This window comes from Ostrea edulis, chromosome 6 (assembly GCF_947568905.1).
Source record: "Ostrea edulis chromosome 6, xbOstEdul1.1, whole genome shotgun sequence".
Taxonomy (NCBI): Eukaryota; Metazoa; Mollusca; class Bivalvia; order Ostreida; family Ostreidae; genus Ostrea; species Ostrea edulis.
In genome coordinates this window covers 857,664-870,795 of record NC_079169.1, presented here as the reverse complement: position 1 = coordinate 870,795, position 13,132 = coordinate 857,664, and the positions used below count along the sequence as shown (strand labels likewise).

Sequence of the window (13,132 nt, the reverse complement as noted above, 5' to 3'; positions counted from 1 at the left end):
AGAAATCTTACTCGTGTAAATACGATCTGATGTCTAGAGCCAAAAGTTGTTTTTTTCAAATCATACTTTTCTATCACATAAACGTGTTACAAAGGTATATTACATGGGTCATAATGATGACAGTGTTTCAAATTGTTTAGTTGTTTAAAATATTTCATGTTACATGCTGTTGCATTCTCAACTTCAGAAAAAGTCACCCATATTGAATGTGTATTGACATCAATCAAAGTATGAAATGAAATTGCCAGGTTTTTTTTTTTCTCTACACAATGAAGTTGGCATCGTCATGTCTATTTTGATACATCATAATCAGCAAGTGAAACTCAGGAGACTGCAGGCACAAACACAGCAGACACATACATGTACCATATCGTGGATACGAGGGCTGTACTAGTATGAGGATGGCATTTCTCACAGGAATGACAGGATAAGATGTTTTTGTATTTATAAAATTCTTAATAAGTATTATCTTGATCAATATTCAGAAAACCTTCCCGATAAATAGATTTCATTAGGCGATTAATAGCATGTCTGAATATGGTAAATCGTTATTCATATTTATAGTCTATGTATAAGTTAAGCATGTTTGTGCACTGTCATATTGATATTGTTTAGGCGCTGATCCTCTCAGAAGGCCAAGGAAGCCCCATGCCGTCCCTTCCATTTTCCCTTGGAGCAGCTCTAAGATATACGAAGATGAAAGAAACCAACGACGCATTGCACGCAAGATAAAAGTGGAGCAAGCATGTACTAGTAGTCCGATTTCTGATGATGAAGAGTCAAGTAGCCATTTTTTCCGACATTGGTAATTTTGTAGAAACAAGTAGTTGCGAAAGTAATGTGATTATGAATCCTCTGCTGCAGGACCGGTTTATACAGAAAGTTCATGCCAAACCATGTCATTGCCGATAATGTCAGTTGAAAATTTCATTAACGAGAGCGAAGGTTTGATGTTTTATACCGGACTAGCAACATACACAGACTTTTTACATGTGAGGCTGCATTTCATTTGAATTACAATGTGCAGAATCTGACATTTGAGAACCAATTGTTTCTGACCTTGATTAAACTAAGACAACATAAAACTAACTTCGAACTTAGTAGGCTTTTTTCAGTGTCCACAACAACTGTTGAAAATATATGGCTGACAACTTCACGTACAGGCAGTGGCAAGAGGTTAACTTTTGGTCTGAGAGAGAGTTGGTGAATTTCTTTGCTCCAGGGGATTTTTGTTCTAAGTTCCCAACAACACGGGCAATCACTGATGGTACTGAAATTACTGTCTAGAAACAAAAGCCACCATTAGCCCAGCAGCAGTCTACTTTCTCTACATACAAGAATTGGAATTCTGTGAAGGTACTCGTTGGCTCAACACCTGGTGGTATTGTATCTTTCATCTCTTCAGCTTTTGGAGGTTCTGCAAGTGACCGTCTACTTCTAGAACGCAGTTCCTTGTAGAATCAGTGCCAGCCAGGTGATTCAGTGACGTATGACATGGAATGTTAATTTTAACATCCCTTCAAGCAAACATGTATTGCACGTCTTATAACGTCTGAACCCACCGCTTTTTGAATGTGACTTAATGAAATACAGTTTAGACGAAATATTATAGATTTTATACTGCATATTATGCGTATTTGACAATGTAATTCATTGATTTGACACCATAAGACAGGATTTTCACTACATATTATATCAAGTAGATTTAAAGACATAGAGAATAGACTTTACTGATATAAAGAATAGCCCTAACGATATAACCTTAGCAAAATTCAGAACACGAATTCATCGTTTACCAGTCGAAACTAGACCTTAGTCTTCTATTTATGAGGATAGGTTATGTAATTTGTGCAATTCCAATATTTATACCAGTTATTAATACAAAAGTTTGCCCTCCCGAATGATACATATGTATTGCACCTTTCATTTTTATGTATTGTATTATATGCACACCTTACCATGTACAAAACAAAATGTTTGTAAAATTATCTCTATACCGTGTAGTCATTGGTTTGTGAGAATAAAGAATGTTATTATGATAGAGTGATTAACACCGTCGTGATTGCATTGAATGAAATCTTAAGTGCGGGTATACAGTGAGGATTTAAAATTAGTCCATATATCCCGTGCTAATAAGACGCTAAAGACCTCAGCTGTTTATGTAACACCTCCAATTCAGCGCCGTTTCCTTCAGGTTAAGTGTTATGTTCACAACATAGAGGTGTTGTTCCGGGTAATGATATTCAACAGATTACAGCGGATATCTTTGGATAATTAATTTGGCTCAGTGATCAGGTACAACAAATATTTAATGTAGTTGTTTTAATTCAAGATCGATGATTACATGTACCTATGCAAAGTTTGTAACCATTATTAAAATACTATAATGTTTGCTGTGAAGCGACCACAAGCATGTACTGTTACTGTTACAGTGGGGGTCGCTTGTCCTATTCTTCGAAGGTTTCTTTTTTGTAACTCTGATGCATAAGATAGTTTGCAAACGATTAGGTTACCATCATTCCAATGGCAATGCTTTTCACGGGGAAAAGAAAGAGGTACAACATCATAATGTTGTGATCGTAACGTAAATTCTCTTGGATTCGAAACTGGCAAAGTATTTATCAGTTGTATTCTCTTGATTCCGATGGAACATTATCGTGTCAACATGCTGCTTTCCTTTATTTGTTGTTTCGCATACTATTAGAGAAATTTTCATTCATATACATAGGCCAATATGATCAGCTGTAAATGAATGGCTACAGTCGTAACAGGGACGGAATTTTGTTTAATTACATGTATCATGTCAACGCCTACCGATACAAGGGACCTCTATCTGCCTGGTCCCAACCGGAAACCACATGTTTTGCTTCTATTGCTGAGCTCGCTCGCGCTTGACGAAGGATTTGTCCTTTGCGCGGCCGCCGGGATCATGAAACGAACACGCTTACCTGTACCACTAGGTCACGATAACCAGTCTTTGTGTTGGGATACAGGATTGAAAAGGGGCTGAGATACAACGAGACCATCATAAAACGACTGAATATAAACCATAAGGCCAACCCTTGCACAATGAGTAACCGTACAAAACACTGAACAAAAGGTACCGACGTATCGGATTAGTTCTGTTTGATCTTCGACTATGTGCACGGTTTAAAGCCGCAAAGTCTGATAAAATCTACCTGGATTCTGAACCCGATTAAAAGCCTGCTGTGTTGTTCGTGTGCATAGTATTTTTGCTATCAGTAGAGCTGATTGTTCTATAATTCTTACATCTTGCAGTTCGGCCGCAGGGCAAGTGGTATAAATATAGTTCGGCCGAAAGTCCCGGATAGCTTGAACGCTCCTCATTCACTCAAGAGTCATATTATGAATAAAAAATCTATTTTGTGCTAATGAACATATATATGTATGTATTATTTATATATTTATACCCTTGGAAATATTGTTTATATACTTACAAAATCAAAGCTATGTACCTCATGTACCATTCATTGTGAATGGTTTGAGCGAATAAATGAAATGAAATGAAAATTTAAACTCCGAAAGTAAAAAAGAATTATACTCCTTGAAGTAAATAATGTAACCCAAAAATGTGCACTTGCAATCATTGGTCATTTTGATTAAAAAAGAAAATGAAATCATGATAATAAAGTCTTTAATCGTCTTGATGATGAAATGATAAAGTAAAAAGTTGTCGTTTCTCTTCGATATTACAACGTTCATAGGACTACAGTGTACTTTAAATCATAGAGTATGTACACTGCATCAAAATAATAATTGAAATATGAAATTATTTGATTGATTCAATTACGAATATGTTTCAACAACGGAAGTTAAAAAATTAATCCGACTCATTTGAAAATACTTGCATGGTGATTTAAAAGCGAAGCTCGCAATATTAATTGCACAGTGTATATCAAAGTGGATTGAAATACCCCCCCCCCCCTAAAAAAAACATATAAAGATACATTTTTAAAAACCAATAAATCTAGTACACATATACACTGTATGTGTTTTCAGTTCTAGTACATCTCAACGAGTGGTTTGTCAAAACAATATCACTAAGTAAGGATAATTATAATGTATTAATGTTGGCTTGAAAAGAAAATGCTTATTAACTATGCTATTTAAACATTTAATTATGAATAAATGTATGATGCAACTACAAGGTTGATGATTCATATGACGTGTTTTTTTTTTTATATTTATCATCAACTTTATTGTATCATAGCTATTCATTGACCTCTTTCTTCACCCAGAGCGACTCTGCCTGGCCACATACACACAGGTACATCGTTACAAATTGTATGTTTGTCAACACAATATTAACTGCACTGACAGTAGAAATACATCAATGAATTTATTATTAAGAACCATACAGTTCATAGGTAGAACGTTATTACAAACATATAGAATAGAAAAATATAAACAAAGTTATACATTAAGTGAATACAGTTCATTCAATGTAAGATAGGTGATGTCTGTGAGATATAGTACTATAGTTTGTAACAGAATGAATATAAAATATAATATGGTAAAAATGAGGATAACCTCAGTATTATGTTTGTATTTTTGTTCTTATACTTGAACATTTATATACATCTACATGTAAATATTTTCCTAATTGGCAATCGAAGCAGGTTACTGACAAACAAGTTGATGGTGAAGGGGTTTCAACAGTTTCGTTTAAAGTAAAAATTTCGCAAATTCTATGGTCGTTATATAACGATCTAGTTTGTCAATACAACCTAGCATTGGGTCAAATGCTGTCTGGCGTGTTTCATACCAATTGTTAGGCCGTTCTTGGCACACTGATTTTGACTACGGATAACTCCGTATACCTGATCAAGATGTAGTGCTCACCGCGGGTGTGACCGTTCGACAAGCGATGCTTACCCTCCTAGGCACCTGATCCCACCTCTGGTATATCCAGGGTACCGTGTTTGCCCAACTCTGTAATTTGCATTACTCGTAGGAGTTATGAGATTGATCACTGTTCGTTATCTTCACCTTTCATTCAAGCGGCAGTGAATATCTAGAACTCTGTCTGATTCCATTCTACCTATGTTTAATACTAAATCGCGACTTTCGGTCGATCTCATGATCAGCAACCGTGTTCAGGTTTCGGTATTTATAGAAACGTACTAGATCTACGGCTTTTGTAGGAATCGAGGAAAGACAGTACACCCAGAGAGGGTGAAAAATTATCGCAATGTCATTACATGTATATGGAGACTGGAAAGTAGGCATTGGTTTGTCGAGCAAACCAAGTACAGTAAATCTGAAAGCTCCTTAATCTGAAGTTCATGAACAGGTGGTTGTCTAGGAACAATGATTTGTTATTAAATCTAAGAAGGAAATAGGAAGGTCTGATTTGAAAGTTCAAATAATCAGTAAATGACATTGTTTAGAATATATACATGCATTCTAATTAACTATGTTTTCCCTCCGATTTTTCGCACCTGTATTCTATTTATAGACAAGTAGCAACTGCAGAACTTACACACGTCATTTATGGTGTCCGGATAGGGCCATTTGCAAAAGCGTGACTGCGCGTTAGTCACAACACGCCGTCACGCCAACAAGCAACGCGCCTTCGCGCTCTCACGCCAACAAGCAACGCGCCTTCGCGCAGACAAGCAACACGCCTTCGCGCTCTCACGACAACAATCAACGCGCCTTCGCGCTCTCACGCCAACAAACATTACGCCTTCGCGCAGCGTTGCTTGTCTGCGCGAAGGCGCGTTGCTTGTTGTCGTAAGACTGCGAAGGTGCGTTGCTTGTCTGCGCGAAGGCGCGTTGCTTATTGTCGTGAGAGCGCGAAGGCGCGTTGCTTGTTGGCGTGACGGCGTGTTGTGACTAACGCGCAGTCACGCTTTCGCAAATGGCCCTATCCGGACACCATAGGTCATTATATCTGGTTGTGTGTGTCACCCGTGTTTTGACGGCAAACTTTCTCAGTTAGAAGATTAAGTTTTAAAGTAGTTCCACCCTCATGTGACGTCATAAGACTTTGCGATATAAATGATCTAATAATAATGACAGGAACATAAATTTTGTTGGAATCATTGTAAAACATCTTGTTAACCATAAAATGTTTTAAAAATCTAAGTCATATATGAATGATAAATTATATGTTTCAAAATATTGAATCCAAGGGCAATAACTCAGTTTTCATTAAATCATTTTATCAATTCCATTATGCGATAGATTTTCTTTATTTTTCCCAAACATTTTGCAAATTTTTTAAGGAAACAGTTTCATGAAATTGTTGTGAATACTATCAAATCGTTATAACCAGTTTTTGTTAATTTTTAAAGTATTTCTTTAAGGAAATTTGCAATTTTCTGACGTTGATAATAGATATAAGTGTGCTAATCGATAAAAAAAAAAATTAATACCGCAACATACTTATTTTATCATTTTTATTTGTTACTAAGATATAATATTTGAAGAATCAACAATGAAATATGCATAAGATTGAACCTATAATTCTAAAGGGGTTGAACTACCTTAAAAGGGTGCAAGGGTGTTGCATTTCCCAAATGTTTGCTCACTTGGACTCTGAGCAGTTCCGTGTGTCTTACTTGTACATGGACCATGTGCCGATAATCGTACAGGTAGACACGGGAATTACTTATTTTCATGTTTTGATGATAACTTGAATGCTTTACACAGTATACACCAAAATACTGAAATGTTTTCAAGAGTGCGAATTTGTAAAAAGGCTCTTCTGGTCCAGTTGTTCTTGAGAAGATTTTTTAATGACCCCACCCTAATCTTACATTTTTGTGATCATCTTCTCTTTGACGGGGGCATGACCCTTCCTTTGAACAAACTTTAAAGCCTTTCACAAAAGGATACTTTTTGCAAAGTTTGGTTGAAATTGGCCCAGTGGTTCGGAAAAAGAAATCGAAAATGTAAAACGTTTACAGATGGACATGCAGACGACGGACAACAGGCGATCTGAAAAGCTCACTTGAGCTCTCCGCTTTCTTACAGAAGATAAAAGTATTGTGCCTGTCCGTTTCTTCGATCCGTGATTTTAGTCTGGAATCAGCCTTATGGAAATTTTATGAAGGTTCATAATTCTATTACTTATATTATCCCATGGGCTGTTTTGATTTCAGGTGAAATATCTTAAAAACTACAATAGTTACAAGTGTAAATGTTGGTGCATGTCTTGTGAACATAAAATCCCATTTTTTTTTTGTAAAGGGTTTATTTGTATCCTTAATAAAAGGGTTGGCGAAACTCTGGACTTTTGTCGTGCCCAGAGTTAAATGTCGCACTGTCCATACATCTCATTCAACGAGGGACTCCCCCTATAGAAGTCGCTGTTACCACTTTTTGTAATAATTCATTTTCAATTATTGATATGTACAGACAAACACAAAAATGTTTTTATTTTGGTTATTTAGAAATTTCTTTTGGATGTACGTCTTAGGTACATGAATATACTGTACGAGGAAATACCTCAATATTATATCCCGGTAATGACATGTCTTGTTGCAGCTCTCAAAATTTCGTTCTGTCTAAATTGACAATATTTCTGGCAGGTTTTCAGCTGATCGCGAAGATCGTTTATCGTGTTTTGCCTTTATCAGGTCTATCGTGAAGATCGTATGTCAGATTTCGTGCAGATCATTTATCACGTTTTGTGTTTATCAGGTTTACCGTGTATCCTATCGTATCGTGCATGTATCTTATCGTATCGTGCATGTATCCTATCGTGCATGTATCCTATCGGATCCGGGTTAGAATAGGTCCTCATTGCCCCTTGCTTGCTGTTAAAGACGACAAATTGGGACGGTCATCCGGACGAGACCGTAAAAACCGAGGCCCCATGTAACAGCAGATGCGGCACGATAAAGATCCCTCCCTGCTCAAAGGCGTAAACGCCGAGCATAAGTCTAAATTGTGCAGCCCTTCACCGGCAATGGTGACGTCTCCATTTGAGTGAAATATTCTCGAGAGGACGTTAAACAACATTCAACCAACTCTTGATTTGATCTTGTCTTACCTTCATGGCTGGTTACTTACATATATAAAAAAGTATTTCTCATTTCTATTTTTAGGTTCCATGACGTGCCTAACAAAAGACCAGTATAAAGGTCGGTGAATAATTTTACTAATCCCTCCCAATATATACCCCCCCCCCCTTCTTTCCCAATCCAAATAAGGGGTGCTATCGATTTTATAATGTATACATAAACACTGATAAATGAAAAGAACTTACGCCGCGCAAGGATTCGCTTAGCAACTACTGAACAGGCATCGAGCTGCGAAGGTAGTTCTACAGAGCCTGTAAATTATTGACGGTGAAGTTATGACAGAAATATTTGTAAGTTACGCATGCTCTTTGACATCACACAAAACAAGCCTTCGATATATCAGAAAATTTAAAAAAAGAATTGCGGGTTTTGATTTTATGAAAGTTTTATACTACATCAAAATTTATCATTGCATGCAGCATTGCAGCAAATTATAAATCCGATACAGTGAAATATATTAAGCAATAAATAAGCGACAAATCGCGATCCACAAGTCAAGGTGACGTGACGTCATCTGATAAATTTAAGCTTTGAGAGGCCGATCAAGCACACACACACACACACACACACACCTATCAAGGAGAATTTATTTCAAATGAAACAGAGCAAAAATAATTACAAATGCTTAATATACAATTAATTCGCATATACATGTATTATCTTTGTTTGAAGCTGTCACAGAGAATACATTGCATTTTAAGACAGTAATGGTATTGTTTGACAATATTGTCTCATTTACATAGCTCCTCTTACCTCCTTTGTGAAACGGTGGGATATTAGTTGTTGGATATACATGTACATGTAAGATATGCGATATTGGTGAGATGTTGTTAGTTGGATACCGCATATGTGATATCATGAATATCGCCACACTTGATGATATGTGATATACACTTTCCTAAACAGGGCCGTAAATTAACCTTCAATTTGGAGGAGGCAGGAAATTAGGCGGGGGTCTGGGGGGCCGCCCAGGCCCCCAGACGCTGAGCACATTTTGTGCACACTGAACACGTTTCGTGCAAAATCCTTGATTCTAGGGCCTTCTAAGATGTTACTTGACTAACTCATTCTAAAAGAAAGATTTGGAATGCTTTTTAAGGGAGGTATCATGTTCTTAGTTATTGGAAACAACATAAATTCTAATGAACTTTAAATTTAAATTTTTTTTTGCTCAAAAGTTGGAGGAGGCAGCTGCCTCCTCCGCCTCCATGTAATTTACGGCCCTGCTAAAGATCAAAGAAAAATCAGCCGTTGCAATACCTCAACGATATTTTGTATACATTATGTATCGTGTCATCATACTTACTATTACTTATCCCATGACCGCCCAATTTTTCTTTGATCTTTAGGAAGGTGTATATCACATATTTCATGTAAATGAAACAAGGACAAAATTCAACATTGAATCAAGATAGAAGTTGCAGAATTCTTTCACACGACAAATAAATGTATAAATATTAAATAAAATCACAATTTCCATAACGTTGAGTAAATCACATGTTGTAAATTGAATCTTTTCTAGTGGATGCAAAAACAACTCAAAACAACCAAATAATGGGAAGGGGTCAGTGACAAGGTCATGGGATAAATTAGTTACATGATTGACAGCTCGATGGTGTATACGAAATATCGTTTCGTCATTTCACACTTGGGAGATTCCGCCTCCTCGTGTGCAATCACTCAACGACATTCTGTATACGTCATCTCCAGTGACGTAGCTAGGGATAACATAATTGTAAGTAGGGGCGGCATAGATATCTAGTTAAGCATAATACTTCTGCATATATATTTTGTTTTACCATGCTTTAAAGATTCAGAATTAAAGCTCATAAGACGGTGTTATATATACACGCACACCCTAGAAATGGTGGACGAGTCGACTCTGAGACCTTTGATTATATCATTAATATTAGAAACAATACAAGTACATTATTCAATTTGATTTAAATCGATGAAAGGTCTTTACCTTACCAAATGTTAGACGTTATTACTGTGAATTTTAGCTAATTATCAAGCTTTCATAGAATTAAATGGGTTGTCCCACCCTGGCGCATTATTATAGTTGACTGCAATTGATGGAAAAATAACAAATGTCAAAGCTAGTCGCCCACAGATCAGAAACGAAAAGAATACAATTTTAACCAGGACATGACGGACAAGGGACGTAACTTTCGAGAAGTGTTGATACGTGTAATGAACAGATTAATGCCTTGCTCTCTAACATATGTAGCCTAGAGATTACCTCCCTTAAAACATTAGGTTTTTTTAAATGACCATTTAATAGGTTTTAACGACCTGATTTTAAGCTACAATTTACATTTCTAGACAGAAAAGGTTGTTGATTCTATAGGATTCCTATCTACATTGTACATAATTTCAAGAAAGAAGTTTGTCATATATGACCATATCATCTTCATTATAGGTCAGTGACCTTGATTTAGTGCGCGACGCATCTTCTGACCAAGTTTGGTGATTCTAGACCAAATAATTTTTCTGTTACGATTCGGACAGGAGTACGCCATATTTGGCCATATCGTCTTAATCAAAGGTCACTGTGACCTCACTTTAAAGTGCGACCCACCCTCTACTCAAACTGTATCAGCTGAAAAGTTTGAGTTACCTTAAAGGGACATTGACACGATTTGAGATGAAAATTTTCAAATTTATTTTTCAATTTTAAATGTTTAGAATGCTTCAATAAGGTATTTCTAATGGTCAGCAAAAATTTGAATGTCAGTTGTCAAGGTACATTGGAAATACAGAGCTCACAATTCATTGTTATGTAAGCAAGGCTCGTGCCATGCTTTTGTTTACATAGGTTAGATATACTTGTAAAAAAAAAAAAAAAAAAAAAAAAACCCTTTAAAACAGAATTTTCAAATTACAAGTTAACTCTGGACACAATTAAACAGTTTCTAGTGTTTGACACATCTCATTTTGTTTTAAACATATTTTCCAATGAACAATCTATATATAAACAAAAACGTGGCACGAGACTTGGTTACATAACAAGGAATTGTGAGTGCTGTATCCCACTTGTAACTTCACAACAGGTCTTCAAATTTCGATTGACGGTAGAAATACTTCAGTTAAGCATTGTAAACATTAAAGATAAAAAAAAAAATAGAAAATTTTCAGCTCAAATCGTGTCCATGCCCCTAGCAGGACACAAAGCGTGACACAAAGACGGACGGACGGACACGATTGCCATACCATAACACGTCCCGTATAAGAATACACACCAAAAAACTAAACACTAGGTATTCTTAAAAATTGCTAAAAATATTTGTAAGCATGTGTTTACAGCGCTTTAATGTAGCTAGGTCACGTGTCATCGTATAACTATTATATACGTTACATATACAATGTATATGTATGTACAAAACACAGAGAAATTCACAATATATATGGATATCACTTTTTCCTCTACCCGGGGTTGAACTCACAAGCTGCGGAACCAAATCTCCTAATAGTGTGTGAACAACGCGCTAGACAGCTTGAACATCTATGCAAGCAAAACACTTCCTTTCAATGACGATTTAATTCGAACATTATTTTATAATGATAATTCATAATAGGATTGGACAGCAGGCACTGCCTACAGAAGTCCTCTCCGTAGACAGCAGGCACTGCCTATATAAGTCCTCTCCGTAGACATCAGGCACTGCCTATATAAGTCCTCTCCGTAGACATCAGGCACTGCCTATATAAGTCCTCTCCGTAGACATCAGGCACTGTCTATATAGGTCCTCTCCGTAGACATCAGGCACTGTCTATATAAGTCCTCTCCGTAGACATCAGGCACTGCCTATATAAATCCTCTCCGTAGACATCAGGCACTGTCTATATAAGTCCTCTCCGTAGACATCAGACACTGCCTATATAAGCCTTCTCCGTAGACATCAGGCACTGTCTATATAAGTTTTCTCCATAGACAGCAGGCACTGTCTATATAAGCCCTCTCCGTAGACATCAGGCACTGTCTATATAAGTCCTCTCTGTAGACATCAGGCACTGCCTATATAAGTCCTCTCTGTAGACATCAGGCACTGCCTATATAGGTTTTCTCCATAGACAGCAGGCACTGTCTATATAAGTCCTCTCCGTAGACATCAGGCACTGCCTATATAAGTCCTCTCCGTAGACATCAGGCACTGCCTATATAAGTCCTCTCCGTAGACATCAGGCACTGCCTATATAAGTCCTCTCCGTAGAAGGTACAATGTCATACAAACCTTAGAATATATATACATACAGTGTTACACCAAGGATTTGAACATTGCAATAACATAGGTAATTTATGACATGGCAGCTACTATAATATTGTATGGAATTGATTAATAGTTTACACTTTAATTGTACATGTAGGTATGAATATTATAATCAGAAAATACAAAATAGGAAAAACAAAAAGGAAACATGAAAAGAAAGAACATTGGATATTAGTTTTCGATGGGATTATTGTCACGTTTTCACACGCTACGTGGTCATATATTGAGAAATGGAAATAGGAGACAGTCGCTTAAATATATATCTCTATAATTTCTAACTATTACAGAAATTAAGGCGTCCTTTCGTTCCATGGATACAAATGGCGACGGCCGCTTGTCTGTTAAAGAGTTCAGAGACGCTGCAAAGAAATTAGGACAGGATGTTACGACTGCACAGGTCAAGGAAATGTTCAAATTAGTCGACGAAGATGGTAAGACAAAAACTGTATATTATATTTATGTTTCCTAAAAAAATGTTGGTTGAAAGTTGATTATACTAAACATATAATTCTACAAAACAACTTCCGGCATATGGAAGGTTTGAGACCAAGTGAAGGCAAGGAATCCATACACAGTCATTGATACCAAGTAATATGTCTTGCTATCTCTTCATAATATCTTTATAAATTTTACACCAAAATACGTAGTTGCTTTGGCTGTCTATAATTTGAATAAAACTGACAATTCTTCCCTGTAGCATAACACAATACCACCAGACTTTCTTTTCCCGACATTTGTTCTATTTTTCAGTTTCAAAACATAACCAGGTAAAACAGGTGTATCTAAATTATTCGTTTTAGATTCAAC

The 13,132-nt window shown here is 36.5% G+C and overlaps 1 protein-coding gene across 1 annotated transcript in view; it reads left to right on the top strand.

Annotated features, from left to right (window-relative positions):
• Positions 1–8,083: 8,083 nt before the first annotated feature.
• LOC125646580 (calmodulin-like) overlaps positions 8,084–13,132 on the top strand; it is a 45,261-nt gene continuing 40,212 nt past the window's right edge. Inside the window, exons 1-2 of the mRNA XM_048872967.2 lie at positions 8,084–8,114; positions 12,613–12,756. Of these exons, the coding sequence (XP_048728924.2) occupies positions 8,084–8,114; positions 12,613–12,756 (175 nt within the window). The remainder of the gene's footprint in view (positions 8,115–12,612; positions 12,757–13,132) is intronic.